At 38.4% G+C, this 20229-nt stretch overlaps 1 protein-coding gene across 5 annotated transcripts in view; it reads left to right on the forward strand.

Moving 5' to 3' along the window:
* LOC106874566 (ligand of Numb protein X 2) overlaps window positions 1-20229 on the forward strand; it is an 84462-nt gene that overhangs the window by 61377 nt on the left and 2856 nt on the right. For 4 of the 5 annotated variants that reach the window (XM_089360050.1, XM_089360048.1, XM_089360049.1 and 1 more), the window contains 10 exons: window positions 2310-2410; window positions 3376-3459; window positions 5222-5351; window positions 8876-8942; window positions 9989-10019; window positions 10268-10384; window positions 16599-16772; window positions 17571-17693; window positions 18415-18605; window positions 19780-19938. In XM_089360050.1, coding sequence (XP_089216176.1) covers window positions 2310-2410; window positions 3376-3459; window positions 5222-5351; window positions 8876-8942; window positions 9989-10019; window positions 10268-10384; window positions 16599-16772; window positions 17571-17693; window positions 18415-18605; window positions 19780-19938 — 1177 coding nt within the window. Of the gene's footprint in view, window positions 1-2309; window positions 2411-3375; window positions 3460-5221; window positions 5352-8875; window positions 8943-9988; window positions 10020-10267; window positions 10385-16598; window positions 16773-17570; window positions 17694-18414; window positions 18606-19779; window positions 20022-20229 lie in introns of all 5 variants that reach the window. The other variant, XR_016243681.1, reaches the window with a different exon arrangement.

The following is a 20229-nucleotide window of genomic DNA, read 5'->3' on the forward strand; positions in this document are numbered from 1 at the left end:
GTTGGCTTTGGGAAGGGCATCCAGCTGTAGAAACCATGCTGGAACAGACAATGAAGTCTGGTGCTGCCCCTGGCCTTACCAGCTCTGGTCAAACCATCCAACCCACTCCAGCATAGAAAATGACTGTTAAATGATGATGATGATATATACACATGATAGGCTTCTTTCAGTTTGCGTCTACCAAATCCACTCACAAGGCTTTGGTTAGCCCTTGAGGCTATAGAAGACACATGCCCAAGGTGCCATGCTGTGAGACTAACCTGGATCTGTGTGGTTAGGAAGCAAACTCCTGTACTAGACAGCCATACCTACTGTGATATTTTTTTGTAGTCTAGCTCTGGAGGAAACTATTCCATGTGCCTCAATTTATCTGGCTGTTCAGAGTTAGGTACGAGTATTTCAAGTAAAGCTACCTGCAATAGTCTGTGCCCTATCATCTTGAGAAACAATTTTGCTACTTTATCAATCAATTGTACAATGATATATATATATATATATATATTTCTTATACAGCTGTGTGGTAAGAAGCTGTATATATAACACTGGTTGTCAGGTGCTGGTGGCGGGGGGGGGGGGGGGAGCACAGATACAAAAACGCCCTGCGGTGCTTTTCTTCACTGCCAAGGTGAAGGTGGATGGTCTTCCCCTCTGTGACCTGGCGGGACAGAATCTTCTAAGGTTGTGGTTGTCTAGATAGTTACATTCATAGCTTAGTTTAAGGAGGAGGCTCATTTCCCTAGTGTGGACTTCATGGAACTCTCCTTCACTCTCACAGATAGTTTCAATGCATTTTTTCACAGCAAAATCTGTCTATAGAGGAGTAGAGTGAAACTGCATCCATACTACCCACTACACAACCTGTGAGGTCGTTGGAGTGGTTGCAACTACTGATTCTACTGAAGAGATCCTCTGTGCTCACATAGACATCTGGGGACACTTCAATGAGAGGTCGTAATACCTGTGAAAAGAAGTAGGATAATGATAACCACAACATTCCCTACTCAAAAACAAACCAAATACAAAAACGAAATATATATATATATATATATATATATATATATATATATATACACACACACAATGGGCTTCTTTCAGTTTCCATCTATCAAATCCACTCACAAGGCTTTGGTCAGCATGAAGCTATATAGTAGAAGACACCTTGCACAAGGTGCTACACAGTGGTACTGAACCTGGAACCGTGTGGTTGAGAAGCAAACTTCATACCATACAACCATGGGTTCCACTGTTAAAAACAAATGATTAAAAAATTTTTTTTAAACAAAGTTAATAAAACTGTAAGCTGTTGAATATATTTTATAATATAACTAGCAGAGGCACCCGGCGTTGCTCGGTAATGAAATTGTTGCTTATATACTTGAAGAAAAAAAGGCAAAATATGCTGTATAGAAATTTGAGGACATTCTGTAGATGGACTCTCAGATGAATGATGGCTGGGCGCCTCTCATGAATGGGGAAAATTGAAGATGTGCCAAAAAGCCTCATTGGTACTTGGAAACTTTTACGAAAATTAAAATGGGGATTAAATGAAAAAATGATTTACGTGAATATTCTCACAAGAGTAATTGAAATAAATGGCGATTGTGGAACCCCCCACGCACGCACGCACGCGCGCGCATACACACATGTGTCTTTGTAAATATGTTTGTATACATTTATGTATGTGTGTGTTTGTAAGAGACAGAGTGTGAGTGAGAGAGAGAGGTTTGTTGTCATGTATACGTACATGCATAAATATACATACATCTTTGGATGTATGCATATGACAACACAGCCCTTGACTCACTCACACTCTGTCTCTTACAAACACGCACGCGCGCACATACACACGTGTGTCTTTGTAAATATGTTTGTATACATTTATGTATGTGTGTGTTTGTAAGAGACAAAGTGTGAGTGAGTCAAGGTGTGTGTGTGTGCGTGTGTATGTGTGTGAGACAGAGTGAGAGAGCGGTGTGTATGTAGTATTTACTCTCTCTCTCTCTCATATACACGAACACACACACTCACACACAAAATAGAGAGTGAAGCTTTTTGCCGTTGTTAGGTCAATACCTGAAGTTGACATTGAGGAACCTTTTTAAAGAAGTGAATCTTAAATATAAAGCAATATTATTTATTTTTAATTAAAAAAATCAAATGAAGAGCCTAAGATTTATCCGAGGTCAAATTATTCATGCATGACAAGTATGGAAGCATTTGGTGAAGTCGATTTCACGTGAAAAGCGATTACACACACATCTCTGTTTTATATATAGTATAGATATATTTCATTTTTTTCTTTATTTTAGCTAAAAATCCAGTCATTGATGGGGAAGTTTCCACTATAGAAATTCAAAGAACAAGTCCAGAACTTGGTATCAGTATTGTTGGTGGATCAGATACTCCTTTGGTAAGTTCAATAATTTAGTTAGGAATATGCAGACAGGAAAATATCCAGGGCAAGTTTAAGACTCATGATGTTCATTAGAACACCTATTGATTAACTAATTAAGTTAATTACAATACTTGTGCTGATCCCACATTAAAAGCATTGGAACTGGTGCCCCATCAAAAGCTCCCAGTACACTCGGTGGAGTGGTTGGTGTTAGGAGAGGTATCCAGCTGTAGAGACCATCCCAGAGGAGACAATGGTGCCTGGTGCAACCCCCTGTCTTACCAGCTCCAGTCAAACTGCTCAACCCATGCCAGCATGGGGAATGGACATTAAATGATAATGATGATTAACTAATTAACTAGTGATCCATACTCATATTAAAATGTTCAAATTCTCCTTTCATTACTTTATTGGCAAATGTAAAGTATATAATTATTTAAAAAAATATTCAGGCATTCAGATTTGTTTGTAAAATCTCATTAATAATCTTTTGTTTTTTAATCATTGGACTATGGCCATGCTGGGGTACCACTTTGAATGGTTTAGTCTAACTAATTGACCCCAGTACTTATTTTTTTAAAGTCTGGCACTTATTCTATTAGTCACTTTTGCTGAACTGCTAGGTTACAAGGATATAAACAAACCAGCACCAGTTGTCAAGTGCTGGTGGTTAGGTAACAAACACATACACTTATATTTGGGCTTCAGTGTAGTTTCCATCTACCAAATTCACTCCCAAGATATTGGTTGGCTCAGGGCTATGGTAGAAGACATTTGCCTAACGTGCCACACCCTGGTACTGAACTCAGAACCATGTGGTTGCAAAGTGAACTTCTTAACCACAGAGCCATGTCTGTGCCAGTAAATAAATTCATAAACTTTTTGTATAAAAATAAGGATCACATGTTTGTATAATCATTACAATATATTGTTTTTGTTAATTTAATAATAGTTAATTATTGTTCCCTTATCTCTTCCAGTTGTGTATTGTCATTCAAGAAATCTTTCCAGAAGGCGTTGTTGCAAGAGATAACCGTCTTTTACCAGGAGATCAGCTTTTAGAGGTTTTTAGTTATTTCTTTCCTTTTTTTCTTTGTTATTTGTTACTGTAGTATACCTAAACTTTGGGGGTCAGTGAAAAATAATCCTAAGATTTTTAAAGACTAATAGTAGTTGGTACTGAAAAGAGTGGAGGCGCAATGGCCCAGAGGTTAGGGCAGCGGACTCGCGGTCAAAGGATTGCGGTTTCGATTCCCTGACCGGGCGTTGTGAGTGTTTATTGAGCGAAAACACCTAAAGCTCCACGAGACTCCGGCAGGGGATGGTGGCGAACCCTGCTGTACTCTTTCACCACAACTTTCTCTCAATTATACTTCCTGTTTCTGTTGTGCCTGTAATTCAAAGGGTCAGCCTTGTCACACTGTGTCACGCTGAATATCTCCGAGAACTACGTTAAAGGTGCATGTGTCTGTGAAATGCTCAGCCACTTGCACATTAATTTCATGAGCAAGCTTTTCCGTTGATCGGATCAACTGGAACCCTCAACGTCGTAAGCGACGGAGTGCCAACTGAAAAGAGCCAATAGAGGCTAAAGGAAAAAAAATGAACGTTGGTCAGATAGGAAAAGAAATATTTTGTTGCAGACATAAAAATATCTAACACTCATTACAGAAGAATTCCTCTCCAAAGAGATGACTTGTCAGAAATGTGATATGTAGGAGTGTATTATTATTCAGAAGGCAGCAAGCTGGTAGAATTGTTACTGTGCCAGACAAAAATGCTTAGCAGTATTTCTTCCAACTTTTCATTTAGAGTTTAACTGCTTCCAGGGTTGACTTTGCCTTTCATCCTTTTGGGGTTGATAAATTAAGTACCAGTGGAACACTGGGATTGGTGTATTTGACCAGTCCCCTCCCCTCAAATTTCAGGCTTTGTGCTTATAGTAGAAAAGATTATTATTATTATTTAAGGTGGTGAGCTGACAGAGTTGTTAGCATGCCAGGCGAAATGTTTAGTGGGTTTTTTTTATCTGTCTTTATGTTCTGAGTTCACATTCCACCGAGGTCGACTCTATCTTTCATCCTTTCAGGGTCTGTGAAATAAGTACCAGCTATGCACCTGGGAGTGGGGGGTGATGTAATTGACTAGTCCCCTCCCACCAAATTTCAGGCCTTGTACCTATAGTAGAAAGGATTATTATTTTATAGATTAAGGTGGTGAGCTGGCAGAATCTTTAGCATGTCTGGTAAAATGTTTAGCAACATTTTGTTTGTCTTTATGTTCTGAGTTCAAATTCAGCTAAGGTTGATTTTGCCTTTCATTCTTTTGGGGTTGATAAATTAAATACCAGTTGAACACTGGGGGCGATGTAATCGACATAATCCCTTCCTCAAATTTCAGGCCTTCTGCCTATAGTAGAAAGGACTATCATTATTATTATCATTATCATTATTATTATTATTATTATTATTATTATTATTATTATTATTATTCAGTATTGAGAGCTGAAAAAATATTACTTTGATGTTTTATCCAGAAAGTTTATTATAAACAGAAATGGGTTTCAAACAAGCTTTATGAAAAACTGAAGTAATTATTTTAATAATTCCTTTTTTCTTTTTAATAATTACAGTCTCACCTTATATAAAAATAGAACTATTCTTATTATTAATATCTATTTTTAAATTTTGGCACAAGGCCAGCAATTTTGGGGAGGGGGGTAAGTCAATTACATTGATCCCTGCTGCTCAACTGGTACTTATTTTATTGACCTCAAAAGGATTCATATTTTATGACTTTTGATTGTTTTTTTTTTAATTTTAACAGGTGAATGGTGAAGATTTGAGCATGGCCACGCATTATGAAGCACAACAAGCATTGAATTGTTATTTTTCATTGTGTCGTCTCACAGTATATCGGGAAAAAGCTGAAGAAACCCGACCTATTGAGAAGGAAGGTAATTTCAACTTACAAATTCTCTCGTACTGTATTTTACCAGCACATTTATTTATGTGAGACACCTATATCTGTCCCCTCTGTACCTTAAATCTCTCCGCTAGCACAAAGCCACACCCAATCAATACTACTTTTTCGCATTCCCAGTTGAGGGGTTTTTGTCTTGTAATGTACTTGGTGTCCCTGTCAGTACTGGTTACATAAAAAGCACTGGTGATGGTGCTGCAAAGAAAGTGTTAGTGGTGGTGCCACATAAAAGTACTGGCGCCATGTAAAAAGCACCCAATACACTTAGTTAAGTGATTGGTGTTAGGAAGGGCATCCAGCTGAAGAAACCAAGCCAAAACAGACTATGGAACATGGTACAACTTCTGGCCTTGCCAGCTCCTGTCAAACTGTACAACCCATATCAGCATGGAAAACAGATGTTGAATGAAATGATGATGATGATGAATAATGACTTGTATCACCTTACAATAGCATCCATTGGTTACATGTTCCAACCAGCTAATTATTGCATTTGTGATGGTGAGCATGACAAATGAAGATCTGGAACTCTATGCAAAAGACTTTATTTAAAGGGTAGTGATTTTTATCATGTCAATGCTTACAACCTTTGCTCATATATATTGGTGAAAAACACACGTTGATGCACACCAGCTGCTCACATCACAATCACAAAATATTTGTTAATCTGTGACCTCAGTAGAAGTTAGTTGACCAAGGTACCATGCTGTATGTTTGAACCTGGAACCATGTCATTATGAAATAACCTTCATAAACACTCAGCCACTTTTCCTTACAATGATGCTTTTATGTTTTTTTTTGTAATGACCATTTTGAGATCTGTCGAATGTTACTGAAAAAATGGATGTCATTGTAGTCCTAAATCGGTTTGGTTTAAGTGTTTGTACCATAAACTTCAAACAAAAGGTGTTAGAGTTAGTAATAATTAATTACCTTGTGTTAAATAAATGTCAAGCCTGTGGAGTTTATCATTTCACAAAGTTTGCTGAAGTTTATATTTATTAATTTTAGATATTGATACAAAATTACATATATTTTTCTTAGCCAGTGAAGGCATGTGGCCTAATGATTGAGGTTTTGCACTCACAATCACCAGGTTGTGGGTTTGATTCTTGAACTTGGTAGCATGTTGGGTTCTTGGGCAAAGTACTTCATTTCACATTGCTCTGCAGGTGGGGGAGTGGCAGAATCATTGGTATATCAACAGAGATGCTTTACAGTATATCTTGCGGCTCTCTACATTTTGAGTTCAAATCACACCTGCTTGGAGAAGGCAACGAAAAACCACTCCAGTTCTTATCACAAGTCTAGTCATGGTAGCTGAAATTCTAGTAGTCTACTTAACGTTAGCAGAGGAGGGTACAAGCTGTCTCAGACTGTATAGAGAGTGCTGGAGAAGGTTCATTTGCACAGGACCTGTCCAAGTGCAGACTACCACTACACTAGACAAGTCTTCTCAGCCAATATCTAAAGATGCTAGTAAATGTTTTTAGAGAATTTCTAAAACATATTCTGAATGTACTTGGCATCACAATGAAGTTGGTAAGAAAGTTGTTGGCACATTCAGCCAACAATGTTATAGTGATAACATAGGCGTGGCTGTGTGGTAAGAAGTTCGCTTCCCAACCACATGGTTCCAGGTTCAGTCCCACTGCATGACACCTTAGGCAAGTGTCTTCTACCATAGCCTCAGGCTGACCAAAGCCTTGTGAGTGGATTTGGTAGACAAGAAGTATCCATTGTATATATCATCATATTACGTCTGTTATCCATGTTGGTATGGGTTGGACGGTTTGACCAGGACTGGCAAGCTGGGGAGTTGCACCAGACTTCAGATTGATTTGGCATGGTTTCTAAGGCTGGATGCCCTTCCTAGTGCCAACCACTTTACAGTGTGTACTGGATATATATGTGTATGTGTGTTTGTGCCTGTGTTTGTTCCCCACCACTACTTGACAACTGCTGTTGATATGTTTACATCCCTCTGACTTAGCAGTTTGGCAAAAGACAGATAGAATAAGTACCAGGCTTACAATATGAAATAAATAAATACTGTGATCAATTCATTCAACTAAAAATTCAAGGTGGTGCCCCAGCATGGCCGCAGTCTAATGACTAAAACAAGTAAAAGAGATAAAAGAGAAGGTCAGCTGTATGTTCTGTTATAAAAAATGGTAATTACTATGTAGCTAGTAAATGGCTGTGTACTGTGTTATTTCTGTGGCATGAATGATTGACAAATGTCCAGTAGACTTAGTGAAGAGGCTCATGTTCCTGAATGCTTTGATGATTATATGCCTAAGGCAGTGAGCTGACAAAATTGATAGAGCGTTGATAAAATGCTTTGCAGCATTTCTTCGGAATCATTATATTCTGAGTTCAAATTACACTGAGGTCAACTTTGACTTCTGTTCTTTTGGGGGTCGATTAAATAAAGTGCTATTCATGTATTGGGATCAATGTAATCAAGTTGCCATCTCCCCACTTCCCTCAAAATTGCTGGCTTTATGCTAAAATTTGAAGCTATTATGATATCTTAGCATAATCTAATTGAACAGAAGTGTTTCTTGAAGAATTGACTATGACTTGGTAAGGTAATGAATGGAAGCTTTTTATGAGGACTTTTAGAGAGTTATGTGATACATGGCTGTCACTGCAAGTAGGTTGTCACATCCTTCATCTTGGTCCATGATGCCTTAGCAAATCCTTGTAGCAGAATAGCAGTATTGACAACCTGCCCATACAATACTTTTCTTTTCACATTCAAAGGCCCAGGTGTGGCTGTGAGGAAATTTGCTTTTCAACCTCATGGTGAGCCAGAGGACTATGCTAAGATCCATTGTCTGCTTTGGCATGGTTCCTACAGCTGAATGTCCTTTCTGATGCCCCTAATGCCAACCACTTTATAGTGTATGAATTATATGTCAACAAAAAGAAGATTCACAACAGAATAAACCCTAAACATATAACAGAACCTGCCACCTCTGGCTTGACAACAACTATGTCTATTACTACATCAGTTATAGCTAATAAAATCTGGCTCTCCGTCAGTTACAACAAGGGTCCCAATTGATCTGATCAATGGAACAGCTTGTTCTTGAAATTGACATGCAAGTGGCTGAGCACTACATAGATAAGTGTAACCTTGACATAGTTCTCAGGGAGATTCCGTGTGTCACAAAATGTGACTAGGTTGGCCCTTTGAAACACAAGTACAACTCATTTTTTGCCAGCTGAGTGAACTGGAGCAATAAGAAATAAAGTGTCTTGCTCAAGGACACAATGCACCTCTGGGAATCAAACGCATGACCTTATGATCATGAGCTGAATACCTTAATCCCTAAGCTAGGTGCTTTCATGTTATGTCTAATTGGACCACAAGAATATATATAAAGAAAAGCTGCAGAACCAAAATATGTAACTTAAAATAATAACAAAGTTGAAAATAACATGTCCTTTTAATTCCACTGTTTCTATTATACAATATTTTATTTTCAGAAATATTAAAAATTACATTGACGAAAAGGAAAGGGAAACAACTGGGGATTAAACTTGTTGGTAAACGGTAAGTAGACTTTAGTTTGATTGTAAGGATATAAAAAATGGAATTATAAAGAATCTGTTGAGAGAGATTTTGCTATTGCATTGGATAGATTTATATATTTTGTGTGTGGATGCTTGACTGCTGATCAATCCTTTCAAAAGTTACTGTATTTATTTTGAGATGCTCTGTGTTTCTTTCAATTACTTTAAATATAACAAAGAATTTATTAAAGTAACTTAGTTATCATTCAGCTAGTGTTAGGAACATAAATTCTGACTAAGGTTTGGTGGAAGATTTTAATTCAAAACTTCTGAAAATAAGACATTTGTACTCAGAGCCAGAGCTGATTTCAGCCGGGTTGGTAACAAAAGGGTTAAGGTGTGAATTAAATTTAGAACATGATGGATATGTCATTTATTGTGTAAGGTTGGAAAAAATTACATTTTGATTTCATCATTGATTCCTGTTGCCATCAAATTATTGAAGATAGAAACCTAGCAGATCAAATAAAAAGTTTAGACAAAGCTGAACATTGGTTCTATATTTACATTAATTTCTCTTTTCTGAATTACAGAATTATTGATTTCTAACAGTACTTAATATTGGTTTCTAGCAAAAATATTGTGCTATTCTGTGGACAAACTTGAGTTTTCAATGACATTTGTTAGTGTTTGGTTAAACTAGTAGTTCTCAATCATTTTTTACCTATGGATCCCTTTAATTCCTGTTTTACTTAAGTGGGCCCTCATAGCCATTCGATGTTTAAAAAATCTTATATTTTTATAATTAAGTATTGTTAGGAATTGTATTAAAAAAATTGTTAATATATTATGCGTATTGTGGAAGTATAAACAATTTATTGTTGAAGCATAAGCAATTTATTGCATTTAAATTTTTAACAAAAAAAAACATTATATGGACTTCCAGGGGTTTGTATTGACCCCTGATTGAGAACCACTGGGTTAAACTACTGATGAAGTGTGTTTGCCAGATCAAAATGTAATCCTTTGGTTAGTTAGAATTGATGATGAAAATTTTATTACTGTTTTTTTATTTTACATTTTCAGAAATGGTCCTGGAGTCTATATCCTAAACCTTGTAAGTGGTTGATTTATTTCCTTTGATAGTTTAATGGTAAATGGTCTGCTTGATTCTAAGTCATAATAGTGATGTTTTTTTTAAATTTTCTGTTCGGATTTTATATAAATATGAACAAAAGGGGATGGATTATATAACTATATATCACTTTAATGAATTTCATTATCATGTTAGTGATATTTTCCCTGTTTTATTTTTATATCTGATTTTTGTATATACATATATTGTTGTGTTGATTTTGTCTTTAGATTGGTCAAAGCTTGGCTGCTATTGATGGCCGTTTAAAACCAGATGATCAGGTGCTGGAAATAAATGGACAGGATGTCACATATGGATCTCAAGAACAAGCTGCCTTTTATATTCAAGTGGGTTGCATTTGTTTTTTCTTTCATCATCATCATCATCATCTAATGTCTGTTTTCCATGCTGGCATGGGTTGGCTGGTTTGACAGGAGCTAGCAGGCTGGAGACCTGCACCAAGTTCCAATTGTCTGTTTTGGTATGGTTTCTACAGCTTGACACCCTTCCTAATGTCCGCCACTTTACTGAGTGTACTGGGTGCTTTTTATGTGGCACCAGCATGGTTGCTTTATACATGACATCAGCACAGGTGTTTTCTACATGGTGCCTTCATTTATTATATCTCATTATGAAAATATAACAGTTCTTTCCTTTTTTAATTTTATAATGAACTAGTATATGACCCATCAATAAGGAAAAACAATGCTATGTTTAGAATAACATTTGTTTGAGAAATACACAAAAAATATAATTTGATAATATATATAAAAAAGATATAACTTGATAATATATTTACATATTCTTAGTTACGCAAATACTTTACAAAATCAGTAATAAAATAACAAAGAAAATATTAAGCAAATCTGTAATTTTTACATAGGCAGTATATCAATCATCATCATCATCATCATCATCATCGTTTAACGTCCGCTTTCCATGCTAGCATGGGTTGGACGATTTGACTGAGGACTGGTGAAACCGGATGGCAACACCAGGCTCCAGTCTGATTTGGCAGAGTTTCTACAGCTGGATGCCCTTCCTAACGCCAACCACTCAGAGAGTGTAGTGGGTGCTTTTACGTGTCACCCGCACGAAAACGGCCACGCTCGAAATGGTGTCTTTTATGTGCCACCCGCACAAGCCAGTCCAGGGGCACTGGCAACGATCTCGCTCGAAAATCCTACAGGAGCCAGTCAGGCGGTACTGGCAACGGCCACGCTCAAAATGGTGCATCTCATGTGCCACCCGCACAAGAACCAGTCCAGGGGCACTGGCAACGATCTTACTTGGCTTGCCGGGTCTTCTCACGCACAGCCCATTTCCAAAGGTCTCGGTCCGTAGTCATCGCCTCGGTGAGGCCCAATGTACGAAGGTCTTGCCTCACCACCTCAGCCCAGGTCTTCCTGGGCCTACCTCTTCCACGGGTTCCCTCAACTGTTAGGGTGTGGCACTTTTTCACGCAGCTATCCTCCTCCATTCTCACCACATGTCCATACCAGCGCAATCGTCTCTCTTGCACGCCACAACTGATGCTTCTAATGTTCAGCTTTTCTCTCAAGATACTTACACTCTGACGGGTATTCACATTGACATTACACATCCAACGGAGCATACTGGCTTCATTCCTTGCGAGCTTACGTATGTCCTCAGCAGTTACAGCCCATGTTTCACTGCCATGTAGCATGGTTGTTTGTACGCATGCGTCATACAGTCTGCCTTTTACTCTGAGTGAGAGTCCCTTTGTCGCCAGCAGGGGTAAGAGCTCTCTAAACTTTGCCCAGGCTATTCTTATTCTAGCAGCTACACTTTCAGCGCACCCACCCCCACTACTAACTTGGTTGCCCAGATAGCGGAAGCTATCGACTACCTCTAGTTTTTCACCCTGGAATGAGATAGAAGTTGTTTCCTGTTTGTTTGCAGTCTTTATTGCACCTGAACATCTGCCACAAACAAAAACTAACTTGCTAGTTAACCTGCCTTTGATGTTGCTGCACCTCTTATGTGTCCATAGCTTGCACCGGGTACATCTTATAGAGTTACTACCTACTCCTTTTCTACATACTGAGCAGGGCCATCTACCTGAAGGGGTTTGTGTTTTATCTACCTTCCTACTTATTAGGATTTTGGTTTTAGCTAGGTTGACTCTAAGGCCCTTCAATTCTAGACCTTGCTTCCACACCTGAAACTTCTCCTCTAGTTCTGATAGTGACTCCGCAATTAGGGCAAGGTCATCAGCATAGAGGAGCTCCCAGGGGCAACCTGTCTTGAACTCCTCTGTGATTGCCTGGAGGACTATGGTAAATAATAGGGGGCTGAGGACGGAACCTTGGTGGACCCCTACCTCTACCCGGAATTCATTGCTGTACTCATTTCCAACCCTCACCTTACTGGCAGCATCTCTGTACATGGCTCGCACAGCTCTCACTAACCATTCTTCTATCCCAAGTTTCCTCATTGACCACCAGATAAGGGATCGGGGGACCCTGTCAAAGGCTTTCTCCATGTCAACGAAAGCCAGGTACAGAGGTTTATCCTTAGCTAGGTATTTCTCTTGCAACTGTCTCACTAGAAATAAGGCATCAGTAGTGCTTTTACCTGGCACGAACCCAAACTGCATCTCATCTAAATTGATTCGCTCCCTAATTAGTTGGGCTATGACCCTCTCTGTAACTTTCATAACCTGATCTAACAGCTTGATGCCTCTGTAATTATTTGTATCTAAAGCGTCCCCTTTACCTTTGTAGCAGTTGACTATGATGCTGCTACACCAGTCATAGGGTATGACTCCTTCGTGTATCACCTGGTTCGTAATACGGGTGACTAGGCTATAGCCAACACTGCCAGATATTTTGAGCATCTCTGCAGTGATTCCTGATGGGCCGGGGGCTTTCCCGGTCTTCATACTCTTAATTGCTTTATCTACCCTGGTACTATCAACTCGGATAGCTGGTCCCTCTATTGGGTCGACATAAGGCAGGCTCTCTTTCTCCCATTCATTCTCTTTATTAAGCAATCTATCGTAGTGGCATCTCCAGACCTCTTTCTTTGCATCCTCATTTAATGCAAGCGTACCATCATCCATGCGAACACATTTCTCTCCTACAACATCACTATTCTCTCTCCTACACTGTCTTGCAACACGAAATACCTCGAGTCTTTGGTCCTCACGGCGCAGAACATTGGCAAATCTTTCCTTATCTGCTTCCCCTCTGGCTAAATAAACCTGTCGCCTAGCCTCCCTTCTGGCACATTGGTACAATTCCCTGCTACCCCCGTTCTTCCAGTCCTTCCAAGCCTGTTTCTTTTGTCTAATAGCCCTGTCTACCTCCTTGTTCCACCACCACGTTACTCTGGGTTGGGAGGGGACCTTACACCACCCACAAATCTGGTCGGTGGCTTTCAACAGGTTGTCCCGCAGAAATCTCCAATTGTCTTCCACGTTGTATGATGCTATATCCCCTTCTATTTCGTTAAATGCTTCAAGTCCTTCTATTTCGTTAAATGCTTCAAGTCGTTATTTCCGTGTAGACAACATTACGTGTAAGTCTTCTTATATTTTCATTATGACGTCTACTTGTTCCTGATCTGGTAAATTTTTTTCCGATCAGTAAATATTTTAAGATTCACTGGATCCCCAACTCTACTAAGAGCGACATATAACTGGCCATGAGTAAATACAGGTGCAGGCATATAGATGCCACACTTAGAAAGACTTTGTCCTTGCCTTTTGTTTATAGACATTGCGAAAGCAGGTCTCACTGGAAATTGGTGTCTTTTCAAAGTAAAGGGCAAATTGGTATCAGATGGTTCATTTTGACGACAAATGCTGTTTCATACATACAAACATTCATATACTTCCTTTTTACACACACACACGCATCAGCGTTCAGTATTCTCTTACACTTCCATTGTACACACGCACACAATCACATACATTCCTTTTACATATGCATATGTTCTCTCTCTCTCTCTCTCTCTCTCTGTCTCTCCCTCCCCTTGTCAACTCTACTTCTCTACCTCCCTCTCTCTCTCTCTAACTCTACTATTGTTTTTTTTCTCTCTCTTTATCACCCCTTCCATCGTTATTGATATGTTGTGATGGACTGATGCTTTTCCTCAATATCTCTTTCTTTCATTCTTTCTTTCTTTCACTCTTTCTATTTCGCACACCTTCTCTTTTCCTCTGTCTAATTACTGATGGCTTCGGACAAACAGACAGACGGACGTGGCTCTTATTATAGTATAAGATTATATAAGATAGTGGTGGAGTTGGCTGAAATGCTGGTGCTTCATATTAAATGCTTTAGAGTTCCTGAATCTGAATCCTGCCATATCCGACTAGAAGTAATAAAATAAGAAGTCATAATAACTTAGTTTACTTACTTGCTTAAGCCCTTTGCTTCCTATGAAGCAGAGTCCATCAATAACAATTCTCAACTATTCTCGCTCTGGGTTGTCTTTTCCACTTTTCTCCAGCTGGATCCCTTATTTCTCAGCTCTGTGCAACTTCCTTTCAGATTTTGCTCTTCTGTGTCATCTGTTTCCTGGCGGAAAGGCTTTCCTCTCCCAGGTTTTGTTGTTTTTGGATTGTCATCAATGTTTTATAGTTTTTTTTTTTCTTCTAGATAGTGATGTTGGCCTTATGCAAACTGATTTTTACCCCTAAGAAGAAGTGGTCCATATTAGTCTGGCCTCTATTCTTTGATCTGTCCAGCATGGAAGGCCCTACCAGAAACTTACTTTCTGCTGACATAGCTCTGAAGGTCATTTAGGCACACAAATCATGACATTTCCACAAGGCCTGGACTTTGTGGTAGAGTAGTAATATACTTTCAGTGATATCAATTCAACTAGGAATCTCTGCTAAAATACTAGCCTTTTTTAGAAAAGTCTTCCAAATTTCTAGTTAAAAGCTTCTTTTCCCAAATTCTTCAAAATAATTTACTGCTGCCTTTATTGTTCTGTCACTTCCTCAAACCATTTATTATTGAATCCTTATATTTTATTGATGATATCTTCTAAGGTGATGGAAATGATTCTACACACTTTCTCTCTCTCTGTCTTCTCACACACACACACACACACACACACACATATTCCCTCCCTCCTACCCTCCTGAGTTCTTGCTAGAATAATTTCTATAAAGCCAAATGCAGTATTCATATTTGCTTTCATTCTCTACTCTTAGATTTCTATGTTCAGCCAACTCTCCTATGTTGTGGTTGCAAAGTGGGGTTGTAAACCACACAACCATGCCTGCACCTGTTTTGTGATATTTGCTTATGGTGGTGGTGGTGAGGAGGAGGAGGAAGGTTCAGAACGTGCAAATTTTAATATGAATTAAAGTTATTGTTTTTCAATAATATTATTTTACAATGTTAATATTGTGTTGAGTCAAAAGTTTCACAATATTTTGGTAGCTTATTTGCTCTATTTCTCAAGATACAACAAAAGCAGCCTAGCATTCCAAGTGGAGGCTATTGTGTTGCACCGTCTGGAGCCACCTTTCTGCTAGTTCTTTGATCGTATGTTGATACAAGTTCATGTCCTTTGAGTTGAAGAACTTCTTCACTAAAGCTTCCTCCTTCTCTTGATTGAAGCATTGCGAGTCTGGGAAGTGAACCATGGATCAGAACAAGTAATAATTCGAGGAGATATTTTTCTTCAATCCTAACATTGCATAAGCAATGGTTAAGTAAGGGCCAACTTCTGGAACCTGTTGCCAAACACGGGTGTTTTGAAACACAAGGTGATACTCTGCGTCTAGTGGAATTATGATGGGATAATTCACTATGAGTTCGTTCCAGATGGTTGAATCATTGATGCCAACCTGGGTTCTGAACAGCTAGAGTGAATGTATGCCATTGTGTAGCAAAAATACCTGGCATTGGTTAACAGAAAGCAAGGTGTTCTGTAGCAAGACAACACAAGACCTGAAATAATCTCCAGGAATTGAGGGAATCAAACTGATGCCTTACCCAGCATATAGTCTGGACCTAGCTCCCTTGGATTATTACTTGTTTTGATTCGTAGCTCACTTTCTGTGCTCAGGACATTTGATCAACCAAGAGGAGTTGGAAGTTTCAGTGAAGGAGGTCTTCAGCTTGAAGGACAAAAACTAGTATCAGTATGGGATCAAAGAACTGGCAGAAACGTTAGCACGCCGGGCGAAATGCTTAGCGGTATTTTGTCTACCGTTACATTCTGAGTTCAAATTCCGCCGAGGTCGACCTGGCCTTTCATCCTTTCGGGGTCGATAAATTAAGTACCAGTTACACACTGGGGTCGATGTAATTGACTTAAGCCCTTTGTCTGTCCTTGTTTGTCCTCTGTATGTTTAGCCCCTTGTAGGCAATAAAGAAATAAGAAAGGTGACTTTAGACTGTACAACACAATGGTCTCTGCTTTGAATGTTAGGATGCTTTTGTTGTAACTTGATGAATAAAGCAAATATCTCACCAAAATATTGCAAAACTTTTGACTCAACACAATAAAAGAGTGTTTTACTCTTTACATTCCTAAACATGAATTTTTTTTTTTTTCTTTTTTTGCTTTCAGAAAAGTGGCGATGAAGTAGAATTTGTAGTGTGCAGAAAAAGTCGTCCACAAACTCCTGATCTTATTCGTTCAACAGGCAATGAATTTTCTCTGAAAAATACATCATCTGATAATGATACTTGCAAGTTAACACCTTGTAGAAAATTCCTTGAGAGGGAACTTACAATCCAAAAGGTTAGTGACAATAAAAAAATTCTTTTTGCAATACAGTTTTTGTGAGACTTTGAACAACAGCTTGACTATCATATAAATTTATGAAAATTCTACAAAAATTTTATTTATTATAAGTTTTGTGAGGCAAAATATAGAAAAAAATTGGAAGAAAGGCACAGGCATGGGCGTGTGGTAAGAAGTTTGCTTCCCAACCACATAGTTCTAGGTTCAGTTACATTCTATGGCACCTTGGGCATGTACCTTCTATCATAGCCTTGAGCCAACCAAAGGCTTGTGAGTTGATTTCGTAGATGGAAACTGAAAGAAGCCCATTGTATGTGTGTGTATATGTATATATATATGTGTGTGTATGTGTGTGTGTTTGCCCCACACCACTGCTTGATAACTGGTGTTGGTTTGTTTATGTCACTGTAACTTAGTGGTTCTGCAAAGGAGACCGATAAAAGAAGTACTAGTGTAAATTCGTTTGACTAAAAATTCTTCAATGTGGTGCCCTAGCCTGGTTGGAGTCTGATGACTAAAACAAAACAAGTACAAGATAAAAGGAATAGCTGTGTTAATAGCAAGCCTTATCAGTTAACTATAGGCCTTATTTATATTTTGCCTCAATGAAGCTGCCTGATAAGAAGTCTTCTTTTGTCCTTTTACTACCATAATTCTAATGAAATACTCTGTCTCTGTGATTCAGTTAATTTTATTTTTAAATAAAGCATTTGGAGGGTGGGTGGTTTAATGTTGGTTTCATTCAAGGTGATTTATAAGCAAAACAATTATATTTATCTTTCATTTCCTTCTTAGGATCCATCTGAAAGTTTAGGAATTAGTGTGTCTGGAGGCGTTAATAGTCCTCAAGGTGATACTCCGATATATGTCACTAATATCAAACTTACAGGCTGTTTGGGACGTACAAAACAAGTGAAGGTATGCATGCTTTTATTTCAACATTCTCTCTAATTTTGCATTATGCTACACCCATACATACAGGCATGTCCTTTAAAGGCCGTACCCCCTGCACTACCTCTCTCAGCTGAGAGGTCCCTGTCTTGCGGGTTTGTGAGTGCTGGTGCCATGTAAAAAGCACCCATGCAGATGCCACATAGAAACACCTGTGCTGGTGCCATGTAAAATACACCCAGTACACTCTGTAAAGTGTTGTGAAGGAAATCCAGTTGTAGAAACCATGCCAAAACGGACAGTGGAACCTGTTGTGGCTCCTGGCCTTACTAGCTCTTGTCAAACCATCCGTTGGTAAATGATGATAATGATAATGATTTCTTTGATTACTAAATAATGTTGAGGATTTCTCATAATGACACATTACACCTCTAAGATTAGGATTGAATTAATCTCACTATAATGACTTGCTTTGTTGACAAAATGTCAACTCAGTATAATGAGATCCATAACTAATTAAATTCAGGGTATTTGTCCTGGTACTGCTTCTGATTACTCCCTACTATTCTTATAACATAAAGGAATCTGTGGCAACAGGCTATGTTATGGAGGATGTCAATGACAACAATAATAATTACGCTGAGTACAAGGGCAGTGAGCTGCTGAAAATTCTCAGCTATATTCTAAGAAAGAAAGTATTCTTGTAGGAATTTAAGCTTATGTTATTTTGTTGATTTTTTTTTTTCAGAAAGGTGATGTGCTGTTATCTATAAACTCTGTTAGTCTGCTTGGTTTAAGTCACAATGAGGCTGTGAAACAACTAAAACTCAATACTGAATCAAAAACTATTACTCTAAAGGTGCTTGATGGTCCTGAAGTTTCTCAGAATTCACCTGGTAATTTTACTCCTTCTTGGTTATACTGGCTTCAGTTACCAAGGTAAGTTATTCTGAATGTTTAACTTTGCTTTGGTTTCACTTAATTTGTTGCATGCATTAACTTTGTCATTAAATTTAGATAGGCTCAGGCATGGTTATGTTGTAAGAAGTTTGCTTCTCAACCACATGGTTTGGGGTTCAGATCCACTGCATGGCACCCTGATAAAGCCTTGCGTCACCCAAAGCTTTGTGAGTGGATTTAGTGGGCAGAAACTGAAAGAGACCTGTTATATATATATATATATATATATATATATATATATATATATATATATATATATAAATGATACAAAATTGGACAAGAACGCAAAACATCCACACAGTTGGGTGATATAAGAAAGGGACAACAAAACATCCAAATAGGCAATACAAAGAAAATAATGACAGGTCATTCGGAGTTTTCTTTCCTCAGTCAAGATCCAGATTATCTTTGCAATTTCGATATATATATATATATATCAGAAGTTGAAAATGCACTAGGATTTGTTTAGATTTTTTATTATAATATTTTTAAAGACTTAACTGGTTTCATAGATTACTCTGATTTTCAGAAGTTGATATAGAAAGACATGGAGTTATGCACAATATTTACAATAGACAGATCAGGGTTGTCACCTTCTTTGTTGTTACCACATTGTTTCGGCTGATGTACTCTCCAGCCTTCAACAGGTGTTCTGGTGGAATTTCGAACCCAACCCTTTATTTGACAAATGGAGTACTGTGGGATTGAACTTAGGTTTATAAGCCCACTCTATAATTGCACACAGGCATATAGTATAATGGATAAAAGCGCGGGCTACTAACCTTTGGATCCTGAGTTCAATCCCAGGCAGGGGCTTGGGAAATATCAACAGAAAAAATAACATCAGCAAAAAAGGACTACTTTAGGAATGAGAACAGAGTACACCATTAGTCAAATAAAAGGTTGGGTTCGAAATTCCAATAGAGCACCTGATGAAGGCTGGGGAGTACATCAGCCAAAACGTTGTGGTAACAACAAACAAGGTGAGGACACCTATTTGTCCATTGTAAATAATGTACATAATTCCTCATCTCAAAAATATAGAATAGTATGGAGCAATGCTGCAACTACCTTGCTTCTCATTGGGATTCTCATTGACAGTTTTTTCCCCTCCATGTCTATGTTTCTTTCAGTTCTAATGTTTTTATTTCAGGATTTGTCAAACTGTGAAATCCATATCCTTGTTACGTGGTCCAAATGGCAGCCTTGGTTTTGCAATTGTTGGTGGCCGTGACAGTAGTCTTGGGAATTTACCAATGTTTGTTAAATCTATTGTCCAAGACACTCCTGCAGCAAAAGATGGAAGACTGAGGTAACACTTACTCTCTTTATTTTTTCAATTATCAGAACTTTGTTTCATTAGATAAGAGTTTCATCAAATTCAAATGTAGAAAAGCATCATCATCATCATCATCATCATCGTTTAACGTCCGCTTTCCATGCTAGCATGGGTTGGACGATTTGACTGAGGACTGGTGAAACCGGATGGCAACACCAGGCTCCAGTCTGATTTGGCAGAGTTTCTACAGCTGGATGCCCTTCCTAACGCCAACCACTCAGAGAGTGTAGTGGGTGCTTTTACGTGTCACCCGCACGAAAACGG

Source organism: Octopus bimaculoides, chromosome 11 (assembly GCF_046866305.1).
Source record: "Octopus bimaculoides isolate indiv1 chromosome 11, ASM4686630v1, whole genome shotgun sequence".
Classification (NCBI taxonomy): domain Eukaryota; kingdom Metazoa; phylum Mollusca; class Cephalopoda; order Octopoda; family Octopodidae; genus Octopus; species Octopus bimaculoides.